We start from the raw sequence: 16,888 nt of genomic DNA on the forward strand, positions 1-16,888 counted from the left end.
ACCGGTCCTGAAGAGGCCTTTTGCATGAAGGTGAAATGAAACATCTTCTAAAACCAAGAAGTCCAACTGGTTTTCTCTGAAGCACTTAAGATTACTGTAATGTCAATTACTGAGCATCTTTACAGACATATTTTCAAAAAACAAAACTTTTAAACTGTTACCAACTCCTTTAAATGTAGCAGAGGATGGAAATGCAATGTTTCACATTTTCTTAGGCAGATTTCCTTGAAATCGGGTTAAACCGACCAAGTAAACCCGTTATATTCCACCACAGTGAGGTAAAACATGCCTGTAACGGATATATATCTGTCCTTGTGTAAACAGGAAGTGGCTGATTCGTGTCACAAGAAGCTGAAGTCTTTTTGTGTTCAGATGTCCGGCGCAGAGATCTGTTATCAATCTGTTATTAGCTCAGATGTAATAGGAGACCCGGTCCCTCGTTCACCTCAATGAAAACCGCTCACACAAGCTCCTGTGGTTTTAGGTTCATAGAGTTCGTCCTCGAAACATGAAGATGACAAAAATTCTGATCCACAGATTGTTGTTTTCATCAGCAGAAAACCAAAAATATCTTCCTAAACTACACAGCGAAAAAGAAACAAAAACCTAAATGTGTATGAAAAGAGAACAAGTCAACTAAGAGGAAAGAAAATGTCACAAACGGTAGTTAGATAAACACCTCACAGGTCAAATGACTGTAATTGTAGCACCTCTGAATAACCGCAGTATTTCTAAGGTGACCAGTAGTGTGGGTCATCTCATAAACAGTAAAAAACGAATACTTCATGAAGATAGTATTTGAATACACAAAAACCAAAGTAGAAACTCAGTGCAACAAAGACAAATGCATCTGTGAAACTAAACTAACTCAACCTCTTCATTCCAATCAATCTAACTACATGAATATGGAAATAAAATGAACAGTAAACACTGGACATTTCTCAGTTTTGGATCTATGGGTAGTAGCGATCTGAATGTCTACATCTTGGTTGCACATGAAAAATAACTGCTGAATTGAACTAAAAAATTTTATGTAAAAAAAGATAGAAAAGGATCCAGAAAGATCAATGAGAAATCAGTGAATCACAGTGTCAGCAGCAATCAGGAGGTATAGAAGGAGCCATAGTATCACTAATCATGGCTGTCATGCTCCTAAAATGACTCCACAGACACTGAACTATTTCACAATCTAGCTTTGAAAACAACAATCAGCAGCTGCTTCAGACTAAAGGGATTATCAATAGAAATCAGAGTTTCTGCGAAGCTCAGACAGTTGAGAACATCAACCTCTATGGATGGAGGACAAGAACAAAAATTTTGTTTGCTCTTTGGCACAAAATTTCAAGATGAAATTCTGTTCAAGTTTGGTGTGAACCTGACCAGGACCACCACAGTGAGTCCTGACAGTGAAGAACGGAGGTGTTAGTGTGATGGTATGGTGAGTGCAAAAGGTGTTGGGGAGATGACATCTACTGAGGACAGCATGCCTGTGTATATATCAAATGTATGTGCTACTTGATAAACCCTACTATTCAACTTAGAAGTAGTCTGATTACTGCAAGGTGATACAATTTAGAATCATTTGCACAGGGGTGTACTCAGTACTGTTGTGTAGTATAGGAATAATAATTTACATATTCAGATAAAAAAAAAGTCAGCTTTGTACCATCACATCACCTGCAGAACCACTTATGACCACCACTCCAAAATGGCTGCATCACTATGGTTACTACAGAGGACACAAGTCAAAGTTGAGTATTGCTAGGAATCAGAACAGTTGAAGGTCAAAGAGGACAGGGGAGTCAAATTACTGTTGCTGCTAAGTGATCTATTGATCTAGCTAAAGTAATTGAGCTTAAGTTAGCCAGTAATAGGAAATAAGCTAAAGTCAGGGAGATAAAATGAGCAAGCTAAAGTTAGTCAGTTAAAAATAGTCAGCTAAATTTAATGCGTCAACATTAACCAGCTAAACTGTGGAAGCTAAAGTAAGCCAACCAAGGTTAGCTGGCTAAAGATAGCAGCCAAAGTTTGCCAGCTCAAGATAGCCAACCAAAGTTGGCCAGCTAACTTTCACAAACTAAATTCAGCTAGCCAAAGTCACCTTGATAAATTTTTCCAGTGTGCAAGCCAAAATGAACAAGCCAAGGTGAGCCAGCTAAAGTTAACTAGCTAAAGCTAGAGAGTCAAATTCAATAAGCCAACCTTAGCAAGCCAAACTTATGAAGCCAAAATTAGCCAGGGAAAGCTAGCAAGCCATAGTTAGACAGACTAATGTTAGATGTTATGGCTGTAATAATAATACATTTTTCTTCAAGCTACAACATAAAAAAAATGTCTGTCCTATTGAGTCTAGGAGAGCTAATACAACCTTAAGTTAGTGGGCCAAAGTTAGCCAACTACAGCAAGCAAGCAAAAGTTAGGTAGCTAGAGTTAGGGAGCCAGAATTTGTGTACTACAGCAAGTAAACCAGTGGTAGCTAGTAAAATTTAGCAGGCCAGAATTAGCTGACTACAGCAAGCAAAAAAAGTTAACCAGCTAAAGTTAGCAAGCCAAAGGTAACAACCAAAAGTTATTAGCTAAAGTTAACTTTCAGAGCTGTAACAACAATCACCATCTCTGCAGGGTACAACATGAAAAGTGTGTCTGTCTGAATTTGTAGAACTTCAACATTTTCACAGAGCCGCTGTTTTTAGGTTTTTTGGCCACAGTAACAGAACCTAGAGATGTAAACATGAACCACTAGCAGCAGCTCAGGTGGAACAGAAATAAACAATGAAAGACATATTACAGCATTATGAGTTTGTGACATGAAGTCCTGTCAGAACCACAGAGCTGCTACAGATTTACAGTCTGTTCTGTAACAAAACTGATTCACAGGTCTGCCAACAAAGCATCAGAAAACCTGGAAAAAGGTCCAAACATGTTGAAGATGCAGCCATAACCATTTGACCTCCTGCTAATTCACAGATCTGACCGCTGCGAGTTCCACAAACCTTCCCGTCATCACCTCATTGGCCGTTTGTCCGTCTCCCTGTAGACGTCCTCAGCTGTTGGACGGCGGTTCTGGTTTCAGCCGGATCGCCCATGAGTTGGCGGATACGATGTCACCACGGCGATGGATGCGACAGGTGTAGACGCCCTCGTTGAACTCATTGGCGACGATGCGGAGGTCTCGGTCCTTCATGACGATGTAGCCGGGGATGGAGGTGAGGATCTGCTCGCCATCTTTGTACCAGCTGAGCAGAAGACGGAGAGGAGAGATTCTGCTTTATATGTTCAGTTTTAAACACCAAGAAGGTCAAACTCAATTCAACAACTAACCAACAAAACTTCATATCTACTGGTGAGACTGTAAAAAGAATAAACAGCGCTGTAATCATCATTGCACCTTCATTTACTTTTTGTGTATTTTAACTCTAGACTGTAAAAATACACATTTCTATTATATTTATGCAAAGATAGTTAAATAAAAAGTAAATAAATAGCACTTTCATCTAGTTCAGAGGAAGAGGTATTGTAGATAAATATAAATTAATTCGTCAGATAAGATCCTTGCAAATACACAATTATGAACAACAGCCTCAGACCTCACTGTTAAATTATGAAGAGTATTGATCAGCTGACCTGACTTTTGGAGGCGATCGAGGGTTTTTGGTTCCACAGCGGAAACCCACCACCTTCCCTCGGGGAACCATCTTGATCTTCACGTTGGCTGGAGGCGGCGTCGGCGTGGCAACAGGATCCATAGGCTCTGTGGCAAGAAACGAGATACAGACAAGATATGATATGAGACAGAGTCAAGTTTCTGATGGAGGGTGAAGACTCGACTGCGTCCACCAGAGATCTGTGTCCTGATGGAAGATGTCAAGGTAAAAGGTCAAGGACCAGAGGTCAGAGGTCAGGTCTCACCATAGCAGAGGTCACAGCGCTGAGGACAGTTCTTCTTCATGAAGGTCTTCCTCCGTTCACAGAAACCGAGTCGAGCCCACGGATCACAGACCCTCTTCTTATCCAGACAACCTGCAGAAAAGCAGCGGAATGAAGTACAAGTACTGCATTTATCCTTACAATGAAGTACAAGTACTGCATTTATCCTTACAATGAAGTATAAGAGCTGCATTTACCCTTAGAATGGAGTGCAAGTACTGCATTTACCCTTAGAATCAAGTACAATGCACTGCATTCATCCCCAGACTGACGTACAAGTTCTGCATACTTCACCCCGCTAAGTGAAGATCATTTAAGTTGTGAATTCCATCCATCCATTATCTATAAACTGTTTGATCCTCATCAGGGTTGTGGGGGCTGGAGTCTATCCCACCTGATTTAGGGTGAAGGCAGGGGACACCTGGACAGGTAACAGTCTATCACAACTCTACACATAGAGACAAACAATTACACTCACATTCACACCTACGGACAATTTAGAATCACCAGTTAACCTCAGCATGTTTTTAGATTGTGGGAGGAAGCCGCAGAACCTGGAGAAAACCCACACATGCACAGGGAGAACAAGCAAACTCCATGCAGAAAGATCCAGGGAAGGCAGGGACACAAACTGGGGATCATCTAGCTGCAAGGCGAAAGTGCTAACCACCAAGCCACTCTGCAGCCCTAATTTTTACACTATAAACAACATTACCATAGAGCCTCTGGATGCCCCAGACGTCGTCCTGGGCGATGTTCCTCTGTCCAGTGTAGGTGGCGTTGGGATGCATCAGAGCCTGAGGGTCTCTGGAGTGCCACAGACCCAGAGCGTGACCGATCTCATGAGCCGCCACCTGGACCAGGTCGTTCAGCCAAACGCCTGTAGAATCAAACCCACCCAGTCAGTCCAGCCTGATACCATCACACCAGGGTGTAGTAGTACTACTACAGTCATTGCAGTACAGTTACCTTGCTTCCAGCTGAACCTGGACTTGCCGAGGATCCAGAACTCGTGGTTGTCGAAGTGGATTTCTCCTCGTGGTGGCAGGAAGGCATGAGCAAGCTCACCATTCAATCCATCGAAACATGGGTGGAGAGGAGACCACCAGCAGTCGGTATGGTTGAAGGTGTAGAAACCTAACGAACCAGAACAGTAACCATTATGACACTGAATCACTGAAACACTGAATCTCTGGTGTCAGGAGCCAGAATAAACATTGGTTCTAAAGGTAGAACAATGGCAAACTTTTTGAAACCAAGTCAACGGAAATTCTAAATATTTAGTGGCAAATTAAACACATTTATAGTGGCACCCTGAGATTTCAGTATAGACATGGAAATTTGTTTGTTTTTTTTCCAATCTAAAGAAGAAAACAAAGATGTACTCATGCTGTGTCGTCATTTGGGAACTCTCTTGCTTAGTGTATAGTTAAGGGAAAAAAATTAAAAAAAATAATGTCCATGTTTGTAGCATAAAATCAGCATTATACTTCAAAAAGTTAATTATCAAGGTTGATGTCACAAAACTTCCCAATTGTCCATTTTGACCTCCTTGTTTTTGTGTATTTGTGTGGTACCGATGGTGATGTCAGCCGTGGCGTTGACGTCGGTGACCTCGGTAAAGGTCAGCGGCGACACGTCACTCCACTTGGTGAAGGCGATGCTGATGGCCTTCCTGGTGTCCTCCACGTTCAGAGTATTGGGAAACTTGGTGATCCTGAAACAGATAAACAGGCAGACGTCGGTAAAAGGACACTGATTGGAGGGTTTTGTTGCCCTGAGTGAAGCCTGTCAGGCTGTGTGAAGCTCTGCCTCCTCTAAAGTCTCTGTTGTCAGGCAAAGCTTGTAGATTTGTGGTGCTCTCTCTGGGAGGACAATCAGCCTGGAAGACGTAATTCAGGGCAAAAAAATTGTGTGAAAGGCAGACGGCCAATCAGAGAGCATTCAATGAACACAACTGAGCTCAATCACTTGGATTCAGCAGCACTCAGTCTCTGAGTGGTGAAACTGAATTTACATTAAAACACAAAAAGCTAGAACCTGCTAAACAGAGTCCTCAGCAAATATAAAAGCACAATCTTCAGATGCGTCATGTTTGAGATTCAACCTAAAAATGAAACATTCAGACAGAGAGCCAAATTAAAATTTTCATGTTGTGTTGAGGAAATAATCTTTCAAAATTCCTCAGACATGGCAATAAAGAATTCAGCTGTCGAAAGATAATCAGTCAGGAACTAGTCTGATACCAGCAATACTGTGTAAGACCAGGCTGTGTTTCTGGGCTGTACATGATATTAAATCAGATATTTTTGTGTCTGACTGTTGATTGGACTTGTTGGAGTGTTTTTCTTATGTGTTTTTGTTGTCAACAGAGACCTGAGCTTTGTGTTAATTGAAGTTTATGAATTGTTCTAATTCCTAAACCCAGACACAGTGATATAAAAGTTGTTGTACTAGTGTATTGTAACAATAACATGATGGTCTGTTAATCTAGTTTTTGCACTTATATACTTGGTGGTGTACCACAAGGCTCTGTATGAGGACCTCGGCTGTTGTCGTTTTTAAACTTTATGCACTCCCACTTAGGGACATCCTACATGAATTAAGGTAAATGTCAGTTTATATGCAGGTGACACTGTAGATTATGTTTCTTAAAGTATGATCTCAAACTTTAACATTACAAAACTATAAATCAATCTGCAGTTCTGTTCATGTCCTTAAGCTGCCTAAACTCTGCTGCTAAGAACATACAGGTAGTTTTCTAGAACAGATTTGCAGCTTGTGAATCCAGAAGATATCACCTAACCCTAACTCATCTGGAAAACCTTCAGCTGCAGAAAAGGAGAGGGAAGAATTTATTTCCAAAAGCTGTCTAGAAGTCTTTTCAGAATCAGAATCTCAGTGCAGCGTTGTGCATCTTTAAAAATAACAGAACGAATCACAGATTTTTGCACTTTTTGCTTCCTGAAGTTATCCTCCTACCTGTATGTGATGTTGTGATGAGTCCACTTGTGTCCCAGAGGGTTGATGGCGTAGCGTTTGTTTCTAATTCCTCCATGAGCCAACGTCTCTCTGCTGCTGTCAGGCGTCTGAAAAACATCAAACATGCAGAATGGTTAACCAATCCGATCCTTCAGAGCTGCAGCTGCAGTTCCTCTAACGTCCACCAGGGGCTGCTGTCATCATTAACGCTCAGTGTATTGAAGTAAATGGGAAACAAAACTACTTATTTCAGTCTTTACACGTTCAGATCACCAACTATATGTAAAAGATGATTGTAGCCACCATGAATTCACTCAGTCCTAATAGTTTACTACATGAAAAATGTCATACTGTACTGAAAAAGGCTTCAAACTAGTGACAAAACCATCAAGTCATTTTCTCTCCTTCCCTTCCTGCTATGTACTTCTGTTTTCAAAACACACAACTCCTGACCAAAACACACACTGAATGATATATCAGTCAGACCATTCTACACAGTGCCACGTAGAATGGTCTGACTGCACCTTATTAGGATTCTGCAATATAAGACTATTGGCCGCATGTTGAGTGTAGGAGCCAATGAGCATGCTATATTACAAATAGGAACCAATCTTTGTCCAGACAGGTGCTCCGCCCAAAAGGTAGAACAGTTTTGACCTCTGAAGAAGCTGCTGAAGAAGCCGGTAATGATAAATTGTTTGTTTTAGATGAAGACTTTTGAACTGGAATTGTTTGGAGCAATAAAAGCACAGATTATTGGAATGCAAGCATTTGTTTCAGGCTCTCTTCATCAGATGCAGTAAAGTTTGTCGGCACGTCAACTTTTTAAGTCCTGGTGAAGCACCTCTGGGGCTTCAAGCTTTGGCTTAGCCTCTACATTGAGTGTTTTTTTTCTCTCTAGGAGAATGATAGTGAGTTGCAGTCAGACCATTCTACACAACACTGTGTAGAATAGTCCAGTTTCACTTTATCATTGTTCTGTAATGCATGTTTGTTCATCTGGTGTTGAGTGTTTTCCCCCATAGGAGAACGATAATGAAGTGCAGTCAGACCATTCTACACAGCATTGTGTAGAATGATCTGACTGAACCTTATTATCGTTCTACTACGTAAGACTACTGGTTACATGTTGAGTGTTTCCCTGTAGTAGAATAATAATAAGTTGCAGTCAGATCATTCTACACAGCACTGACACAGTGCTTATTATATCTCTGCTATAGAAGACTATTGGTCAACTGTTGAGATCATTCTTCACAGTGTTGTGAAGAATGATCTGACTGCACCTTACTTTCACTCTGCTATGTAAGACTGATTATTTGTTGAGTGTTTTTATCCCTGTAGAAGAATAATAGTAAAGTGCATCAGATCATTCTACACAACACTGACACGGTGCTGAAGTGTAGTCAGACTATTCTACAAACCATCTGTCATTGCGGGACTATTTTCTCATAGACGTCGACACAGTCAGACTTCTTTTTCCAGCCAGAGGAGTCGCCCCCTGCTGGCTGCCTTCAGGCTTCACTTTCAGACCCGAAGGCGACGTCCATATTTTTTATCAACAGTCTGCAGTTCAAACTAGATCGAGTGTCTGATTTGTTCTAAACTTCAGCTTCAGGACGAGCGGAGATGTTTCCTCGCACGATGAGAGTCTTGGGTGGATTTGTGGACAGATGTGGCGGTGAACTGATTCCATACAGATGTGAAACACTGCTTCCTTTCTTTCCTTCCTCTTTCATGTCTTTTGATCCTCCTCCCCCTTCTCACATATCTGTCACCCACATGTGAACTCGGCTGTGAACCTCCTCCGTCCACCGACCGCAACACATTTCAATCACAGGGACTCACAAACCTTCAGCCCAAAACTCAAAGTCTGTCACATTTGATTATTAACAACCTGAAAACGGTCATTAACCCCTCAGTGATCAGCAGCGCCCCCTACTGTCTGGACGCACGTTGGTTTCCACGTAAACAAGCCGCTCTCAAACCCAGACTAACATCTATATCACACAATGCAGCTTTCTGAGTTATTGGCAGCTTTTAAGCTAAAAAAATATATGTGGAAGGAGAAGATTATAAGAACTGCTGTTGTTTTCTAATGAATAAAAGTGTCTTCTAGGAATTTATTCAGCTTCAGAAAGAGGAATTTAAACAAATCGGCTGCTGCAGACGAGTAACACGATGAATTTAATGATGTTTCATTGTAAAGAAGTGACAGAAGTGGAGTCACAGTTAAACAATTAAATGATAAGAAACTCATAAGTAACACACAACTACTTTTTTGAGTAGAATTTACCTCCTGCTGCAGTTTTTAAATATATCTGCAAATATATCACAGAACACTGCTTAAAATGATGACTATATGATGCAAAATGCATGCAAAATGTAGAAAGCGACCAAAAAACAACTTTAACGCAACTTGAAAGATACAAAATGCTAAAAACCGACTGTGAAGAGGCGCAATACAACTAAAAAAAGACACAAAATGACAACTACAGGATGCAAAATGACCACAAAATGTGAAAGCGATCGCAAAGAGACTCAAAAAGACACAAAAACCCCACAGAGACACAAGCAAACTACAAAGAGACACAAAAAAACCACAATGAGACACGAGCGAACTACAGCGACACAAAACAACTACATGTAGATGCAAAATAACCACAAACAGACACAAAACAACCAAAAACAGACACAAAACAACTACAAAGACACAAAAAAGCAACAAAGAGACACAAACCAACTACAAAGAGACACAAATCAACCACAAAGAGACACAAAAATGCAATAAAGAGACAAAACAACCATAAAAAGACACAAAAAACCAGAGACACAAACCAACTACAAATAGACACAAAACAATCACAGAGACACAAAACAACCACAAAGAGACACAAAAAAGCAACAAAGAGACACAAAACAACCACAAAGAGAAACAGAAAAGCAACAAAGAGACACAAAACAACCACAAAGAGACACAAAACAACTACAAAGAGACACAAAACAACCACAAAGAGACACAAAACAACTACAAAGAGACACAAAAAAGCAAGAAAGAGACACAAAACAACCACAAAGAGACAAAGCAACCACAAAGAGACACAAAAAGCAACAAAAAGACACAAAACAACCACAAAGAGACACAAAAAAGCAAGAAAGAGACACAAAATAACCATAAAAAGACACAAAAAACCCATAGACACAAAATAACCACAAAGAGACACAAAAAAGCAACAAAGAGACACAAAATGCCTCAAAGCAACAACAAAGAAGCAGAAACCATCTTGTAGTTCTCCAGCTGCAGCTACTTTCAGACAGGAACTACAAAATAAAACCTGGGTTCAGACGGTTTTTTTTTTTGCTCACATGGCTTCAATCTGACTGAAAAATGATCCGATGTTCTCCTGACAGCCCAAAGCAGGGGCTGATGGGAAATCTGTCTGCTAAAGGCTACAATAATCCAGACGTTTCTGCACATTTAGAGGCAAACACAGCTGCAAACGTCTCACTGATGTTTGCTTCAGGGGCCCCGAACAGAGCCGAGGGGCCCGAAGAACAGAAAATACAGGAAATAAAACAGAAAGACAAAATGTTTGTCTTCCTGGGAGACAAAGAAAAGCTTCGAATCATCACATCTGAGCTCAGAAACTCAAATATTTTACATTTCTGCCAGAGAGTTATCAATTTTCAATCAATCTTAGTTCTATTTTCTTCTTTAACCATCACATTATTCACTGAAATCCATTCAGACGTCCTGAATATTTACATCTGTGTGTGTTTTAATCTGATTAATCTGCTGTTTGTGTCTCAGTCTGACCTCATTTAGGTAATTTTATAAAAATATTTCCATATTTTTGAGGATTTTTATCAATACTTTGCCATTTTCAGATACTTAAAGGATGTTATTTTATTTCCTAGTATTTTATTCTCCATTTTGTCATATTTTTCTTTTTTTTTAGACTTTTCCTGATACTTTGTGGAATTTTAAAAACTATTTTATTTAGTTAAATATGTAATTTTAATATTGTTTTGTAATATTATATTGTTTAAAGAATATTTAGTTTGGTGTTCAGGGATTTTAAAAACAAAATTTTCCTACAATTGTTTGAATATTTTATATGTATTGTACACTGTTTATTTTTTATTTTATTTAAACTACAGTTTGTTTTACATTTAGTGATATTTTTCTAAACATTTTCTACACCTCAATCACTGTCCCTTTTGTCAGATTATTTTCAGGAATTGTATTTTCCTTTCTCAATATTTTATTCTCCATTCCTTTATTTATTTATGGACACCTTCAGGACATCTTCTATTATTCTTTTCATTCTTTAATCCGACACTTTTCTGGCATTTTTAAAATATATTATTTCATTTTCAATATTTTTCAAACTTTATTAGACATTTTAATTAATATTTTTCCCACGTATTGAGATTAGAAAAAAAATATTTAAAAAATAGAATATTGAATTCATATTAAAATGTCCTAATAGTTTTATGTTTGGAAACATTTTAGAATTTTCTTGAGATTGAACATTTTTATATTTTATTTAAACTACAGCTTGTTTTATATTTAGTTATGTTTTTGTAAACATTTTCTGACACATTCGATGACTTTTATTCATATTTTATACATTTTTAAATTCTTTCCAGATGCTTCTCAGGACTTCCAGTTTATTTAAAATCTTTATTTATTTATTTCTAAATATTTTAGTTTTTTTTTTTTCATCATTCTGAACTTTCTTTGTTCTGACTGAAACTTGAAGCTTCAGTTTCCTGAACAGAAAAATTTAATTAACTGAAAGTAAACCAAAGTTCGGTTCTGGTACCGACCTGCGGCCTCACGGCGGCTCCGCTCCTCTTCATCACCATCATCAGCAGCAGCAGCAGGAGCAGCTGGAGGTCCATGATGAGATCAGAACCGAACCATGACCCGCCAATCAATCAGTCATCAATCAGCTGATGTTCTCCGGGTTTTAGGCTCCACATGAACGCAGCTGCTCTGATCTCCTCCGAACCTCCAGGACCTGAAACCAGCCTCGTCCGGATAAAAACCCAGAACCAGAACCAGAACAGTGAGTCCCGGTGCTCCCGGTCCTCCCGGTGCTCCCGGTCCTCCGTCCCCTCTGAGCCGCTCCGGTTGACCCGGTGGATCCGGTTCGGTGCCTCCAGCTCCGCTCGGGAACAAACTGAGGGAAGTTCCCGGACGGTGCGCTCGCTGCGGCGGCGGGTTGGTCCGGAGGGGCGGGGTCAGGTGAGTGTGAGGGTGTCCGTTTACAGAGGAGTAGATTAACTCCTTCACCGCCTCACAGACCAACTTTATCTACATTAATATTAATTATTCAGGTTAAAACTGAAAATAAAAGTCACTGAGATCAACCAACTTCTATTTTCTTTTCTTTCTCTACTTTTAAACATCACACAAACAAACCCTGATCTGGGGCCCCTGGGGGCCTCCGGTCCAGGGAGCAGGTAGGGCCACCCTGAGGTGTTTTCCCAGCAGCAGCAGTCCAGATGTGCAGCGTTCAGTCCAGAACATCTGTCCAAACAGCCTCGGACTCTACAGAAAATCAGCTTCCTGTCAGATTCTGCTGAAAACAGAGACGCTGCTGCCACGCAGACAACTGACAAAACACCCCAGAAACAAAAAGAAACACCCAGAAACACCCAGAAATATCCTAAAAATACCCAGAAATATCCTAAAAACATCCAATCTCTTTAAAATACACTAAAATATCACGAAACACCCTTAAAACACCCCAAAATATCCTGAAAACACTTCCAAACATCTTAAAGACACACTGAAATGTCCTGAAATATCCTGAAAACATTGTTCAATCTCCTCAAAATATTCGAAAAAATATCATGAAACACCCTGAAATATCCTGAAAATATCCTAAAAGCACTTTCAAGCATCCTGGAGACACTTTAAAGTGTCTTGAATTATCCTGAAAACACCCTGAAATACCTTGAAAACACACTAAAACATCTGGAAACACAATGAAAATGCCTTAAAAAATCCTGAAAACACAATTCAGTCTCCTAAAAATTCACTGAAGTATCACAAAACACCCTGAAAAACATCCCAGAATATTATGATATATCCTGAAAACACAATTAAAGCTTGTAAAAAGAAAAATCCTGACAATACCTTGAAAAATCCTGAAAGTACAACAAAAGGTCCTTAAAATATACCAAAATCACAAAGCACCCTGAAAACACTGAAACATCCTAAAAATACATCCTGAAATATCTTGATATATCCAGAAATATCCTGAAAACACAAATCTCCTTAAAACGCACCATAATATCATGAAACATCCTTAAACACCCCAAAACATCCTGAAAGCACTTTCAAACATCCTAATGACACCCTGAAATTTCTTGAGAAATCCTGAAAATATCCTGACATATCCTGAAAACACTTTTAAACATAATAAAGACCTGTCAAAATATCTTGAAATATCCTGAAAACACAATTAAATCTCCTTAGAATGCACCAAAATATCATGACATATCCTGAAAATGCCCTAAAATACCTTGAAAAACACCCTGAAGTATCTTGAAACAACCTGGAAACACTTTCAAACATCCCAAAGACATCCTAAAATGCCTTTAAATATCTTGAAAACACACTAAGATGTCCTAAAACACCACGAAAACCCTAAATCCTGGGCTGTTTGTTTGGATTGACTGAGCCTTACAGATAGAGTCAGGAAACCAGAGTAGAGTTCAAAGGAACCAGCTGAGGTGGTTCAACATTAAGCTGCCTCCTGGACACCGTTCTTTTGAGGTTTTTTTGAGCAGCCAGGATTGACTCTAGAAGCCTCCTATAAACCTCAGCTGGTTCCTTTTAACTCCTTTCATGTACCGAACAAGAGGTTGATGATGAAATGAACTGTCTGCGATTCTCACCTCCACCACAGATGTTGAACCACCTTCTCTCAACTCTACTTCGAGTTCCTCACCCTATTTCTATGACTGAGTCCAGCCACAGTATGGAGGAGAGTCCTTACAGCTGCTGGTATCGCGTGTTGATGATCACTACCCAGAGCTCATGACCAGAGTTGAGGGTCAGAACAAATGGTTAATCGAGAATTTCACTTCCTTTGCCTATTATTCTGGACCACTGTGTACCGGAGATGATGACAGCTAATATTGATGGGTGTAATCTCTCCACAGAGTCCTGTTTAGACCCCAACTATCCAAAAAATCTTCAATGAACAGCATCCAGGAGGCTTCCTGAAGTTGAACCACCTCAGCTGGTTCATTCTGATTCTACTCTGATCTCCTGACCCTGTCTTTAAGGCTTGGTCAATCAAAATGATCCTCCTTCACTACGACGGTCTGGACTGTTGTGTACCAAACAAGCACCAGATAATGAAAACTAAACTTTCAGGACAAGATGAGACCGGATACCATCATGATTCTCCAACCCAGGTGCAAAACACAAATCCAGGACTAAGACTTTCGAACAGAGGAGCCCTAAAAGACTAGAACCCTTCGACCCAGCAGGTCTTGGAGGTGAATCTAACAGAAGGTTCAGCTTCAGGCTTTGCTCCAGTGTGTTCACTCAGGATGATGATGATGATGATGCTGTTTCCTTCATCACTTCTTTATCTTCACTCAGCAGCAGGATGGAAACAAACATCTTAAACTCAATTTTGCACTAAACCCTGACTTGCGACCTCGTCCAGAGACTCCTCTGATTGGCTGTTAACATGAAGTATTGATTAACAGTCATTTCTCCAGAAACAACAGAATCACAAAGCTGCTGATGGAGCTTTAATTTGGATGCTTTATTGCTTAAATTAATCCGGAGACGATAAATGAATCATTACTCGCAGCCTCATCGGTGACACCCTCCCCGCCTCTTATTGTTGTTTGTGTTGTGTTCATTGTTGTGGTGTTTATCTGTCCGCCCACACTCGGCGCCGGCGTCCGGCTCGCGGTCACCTTCACTCTGACAAACTGCCTGCAGAGGCATCTTTGGAGGAGCTCATCATATGGTGCATGTTAAGCAGCTCATTAAAGCCGCATTGTGAGCTTTGAATGTTGGCAGCCGAGCGGCCTGGCAGACTCCCATCATGCACCGCAACAATGCTGTGACCTCACGCTGGCTCTCTCTCTATCCGCTGGCAGAGTGACGGCCGATCGATGGAAACCTGAGACCAGACGAGGATGTTGGAAAGTCAGAGACGAGTTGTGCCGATGATGATGAGGAGGAGGATGAAGGACAAAGAGTGAAGGAACGCGATGGAACATAAAATCTACCGCCTGAACGTAAAATCCTCATCACCAGTGTCTTCAGAGTCGGTCTGCAACTCATTCCTTTGTGTTTTATAGACATTCAAGAACAACTTTACTCTCTGTAGACCAAGTACATAAACTTAGCAGAGGGTACTCAATGATACGGAGTACTGCTACTAGTACTTCAACTTCCTCTGAGGTCGTTCTTTAAAACCCTAAAATGATTTTGGTGTTTTAAAGTTACATATTTAGATTTTTTTCCCCCATGAAAATAATCCTTCCTGCCTAAAAATGTGTTACCCTAAGAAAAAAAAAGTTCTTGATTGGTTTTTTGGTTCTTCAAAGCGTCATCATGAACTGAACTTCCTTCAGGGGTTCTTGATGCAGTTTCTTAAAAAGCATTAAATTATCTTCACTTGTATTAGAGATATTTGGCGGAACCAAATTAGAGCTTCAACTCACAATTATTTTCACTATCACTTGATATCCTGGTCTATAAAACATCAGAAACACGGAGAAATTCCCATCAGTTTCCCAAATCCCAAACTGGAATCTTGTAATATTTGGTTCTGTCAGACCAACAGTCCAAAATCCAAGATATTAAATGTATTATAATGGAAAGAACCCACAAATGGAGTAAATTCTTACATTTATACATAAAGAATTTTTAGTTTTTAAATGTTTTTTGTTTAGATCCACAAGTTAATGTAAGGATTTTGGGCTTGATGTTCTTCGTCATGGCAACCAATCTTTTTGGTGTTTGGACAATAAATACAATATCTGTAACTAAATAGAGTAAAATGGAATGTTCTTGTGTTTGCTTTTCAACCAACATGTAAGAAATTGACCTAAAATGCTCAGCAGTTCATTTATTTTGAAAATAAAATCCATTTAAAAAGATCCTCTACTGAACCAGGTGGAACCACAAAGAACCATCTTGAAAATGGTTCTTAAATGGTTGCTAAAGTTCTTTGGAGCACCATTTCTGGAACCATTCTTTGATGGTTCATTGAGGGACTCATGAAAGTTGAAACTGGATTTAAATCTGGTTGCTGCTGCTGTTAATAGCCTCCTTGTGCAGCGGTGCTCTGCTCCCAGTGCTCCTGCAGCATCTGTAATCTGCAGTGAGCTGAATCTCTTAAACTGTGTCAAAACTGAGATTTTTCAACTTTGATTTCATTTTGGGGAATAAAAAGAAGTCACAGGAGACAAATCTGGCAACTAGGGCGGGTAAGGAGTGACGATTGTTCTGCTGTGGCCAAAAACTTGCACCGAATCACAACAATTTGACGAGACGAACAGTCCAGGGTGTCCCTAAAGTCTGAACACATAGGAAATCACATTAACTATCATTTGTTTTACCTCCACAGAGTAAATACGGCTTTGTTAAAAGAAGAAATAGTTGAACCGGTACTTCTCAGAGAACGTGAAGGATGGACATATCGACAGATTTTTGGGGCTAATATGAATTTTAGCCATGACCGATCCTTTAGTTTGGGCCGATACATTTCATCATCCAGACCGGGGTTTGTCTGTGACACACTTCTTTAAACTTTCTAACGACCTCCACCACCGTTTATGCATTAAATTCATCTGCTGTCTTTCCATATGTCCATCCTTCACGTCCACCGAGAAGTATCAGTTCAACTCTTTCTTCTTTCGACAAAGCCATATTTAATCTGTGGAGGCAAAAAAAATTATAGTTAATGAGATTTCCTATGTGTTCAGAGTT

The 16,888-nt window shown here is 39.9% G+C and overlaps 1 protein-coding gene across 1 annotated transcript; it reads right to left on the minus strand.

Annotated features, from left to right (window-relative positions):
- Positions 1-102: 102 nt before the first annotated feature.
- On the minus strand, positions 103-11,864 carry mmp23bb (matrix metallopeptidase 23bb). The gene is made up of 8 exons (XM_051958083.1): positions 11,740-11,864; positions 6,910-7,016; positions 5,505-5,644; positions 4,897-5,064; positions 4,643-4,807; positions 3,910-4,020; positions 3,625-3,751; positions 103-3,236 (listed from the first exon to the last, which is right to left on the minus strand). Exons 1-8 carry the CDS (start codon positions 11,812-11,814, stop codon positions 3,044-3,046), a joined length of 1,086 nt encoding a protein of 361 aa, XP_051814043.1. The 5' UTR covers positions 11,815-11,864; the 3' UTR covers positions 103-3,043.
- Between the last annotated feature and the right edge of the window lie 5,024 nt (positions 11,865-16,888).

The sequence above is a fragment of the Acanthochromis polyacanthus genome, chromosome 13, assembly GCF_021347895.1.
Source record: "Acanthochromis polyacanthus isolate Apoly-LR-REF ecotype Palm Island chromosome 13, KAUST_Apoly_ChrSc, whole genome shotgun sequence".
Classification (NCBI taxonomy): Eukaryota; Metazoa; Chordata; class Actinopteri; family Pomacentridae; genus Acanthochromis; species Acanthochromis polyacanthus.

Coding starts and splice junctions, on each gene's coding strand:
- mmp23bb (XM_051958083.1), bottom strand. CDS start 11,814: ATGGACCTCCAGCTGCTCCTGCTGCTGCTGCTGATGATGGTGATGAAG. Junction 4,808..4,896: donor CAGGTTCAGCTGGAAGCAAG/GTAACTGTACTG, acceptor TTGATTCTACAG/GCGTTTGGCTGAACGACCTG. Junction 3,237..3,624: donor CGATCGCCTCCAAAAGTCAG/GTCAGCTGATCA, acceptor TCTTCTGCTCAG/CTGGTACAAAGATGGCGAGC.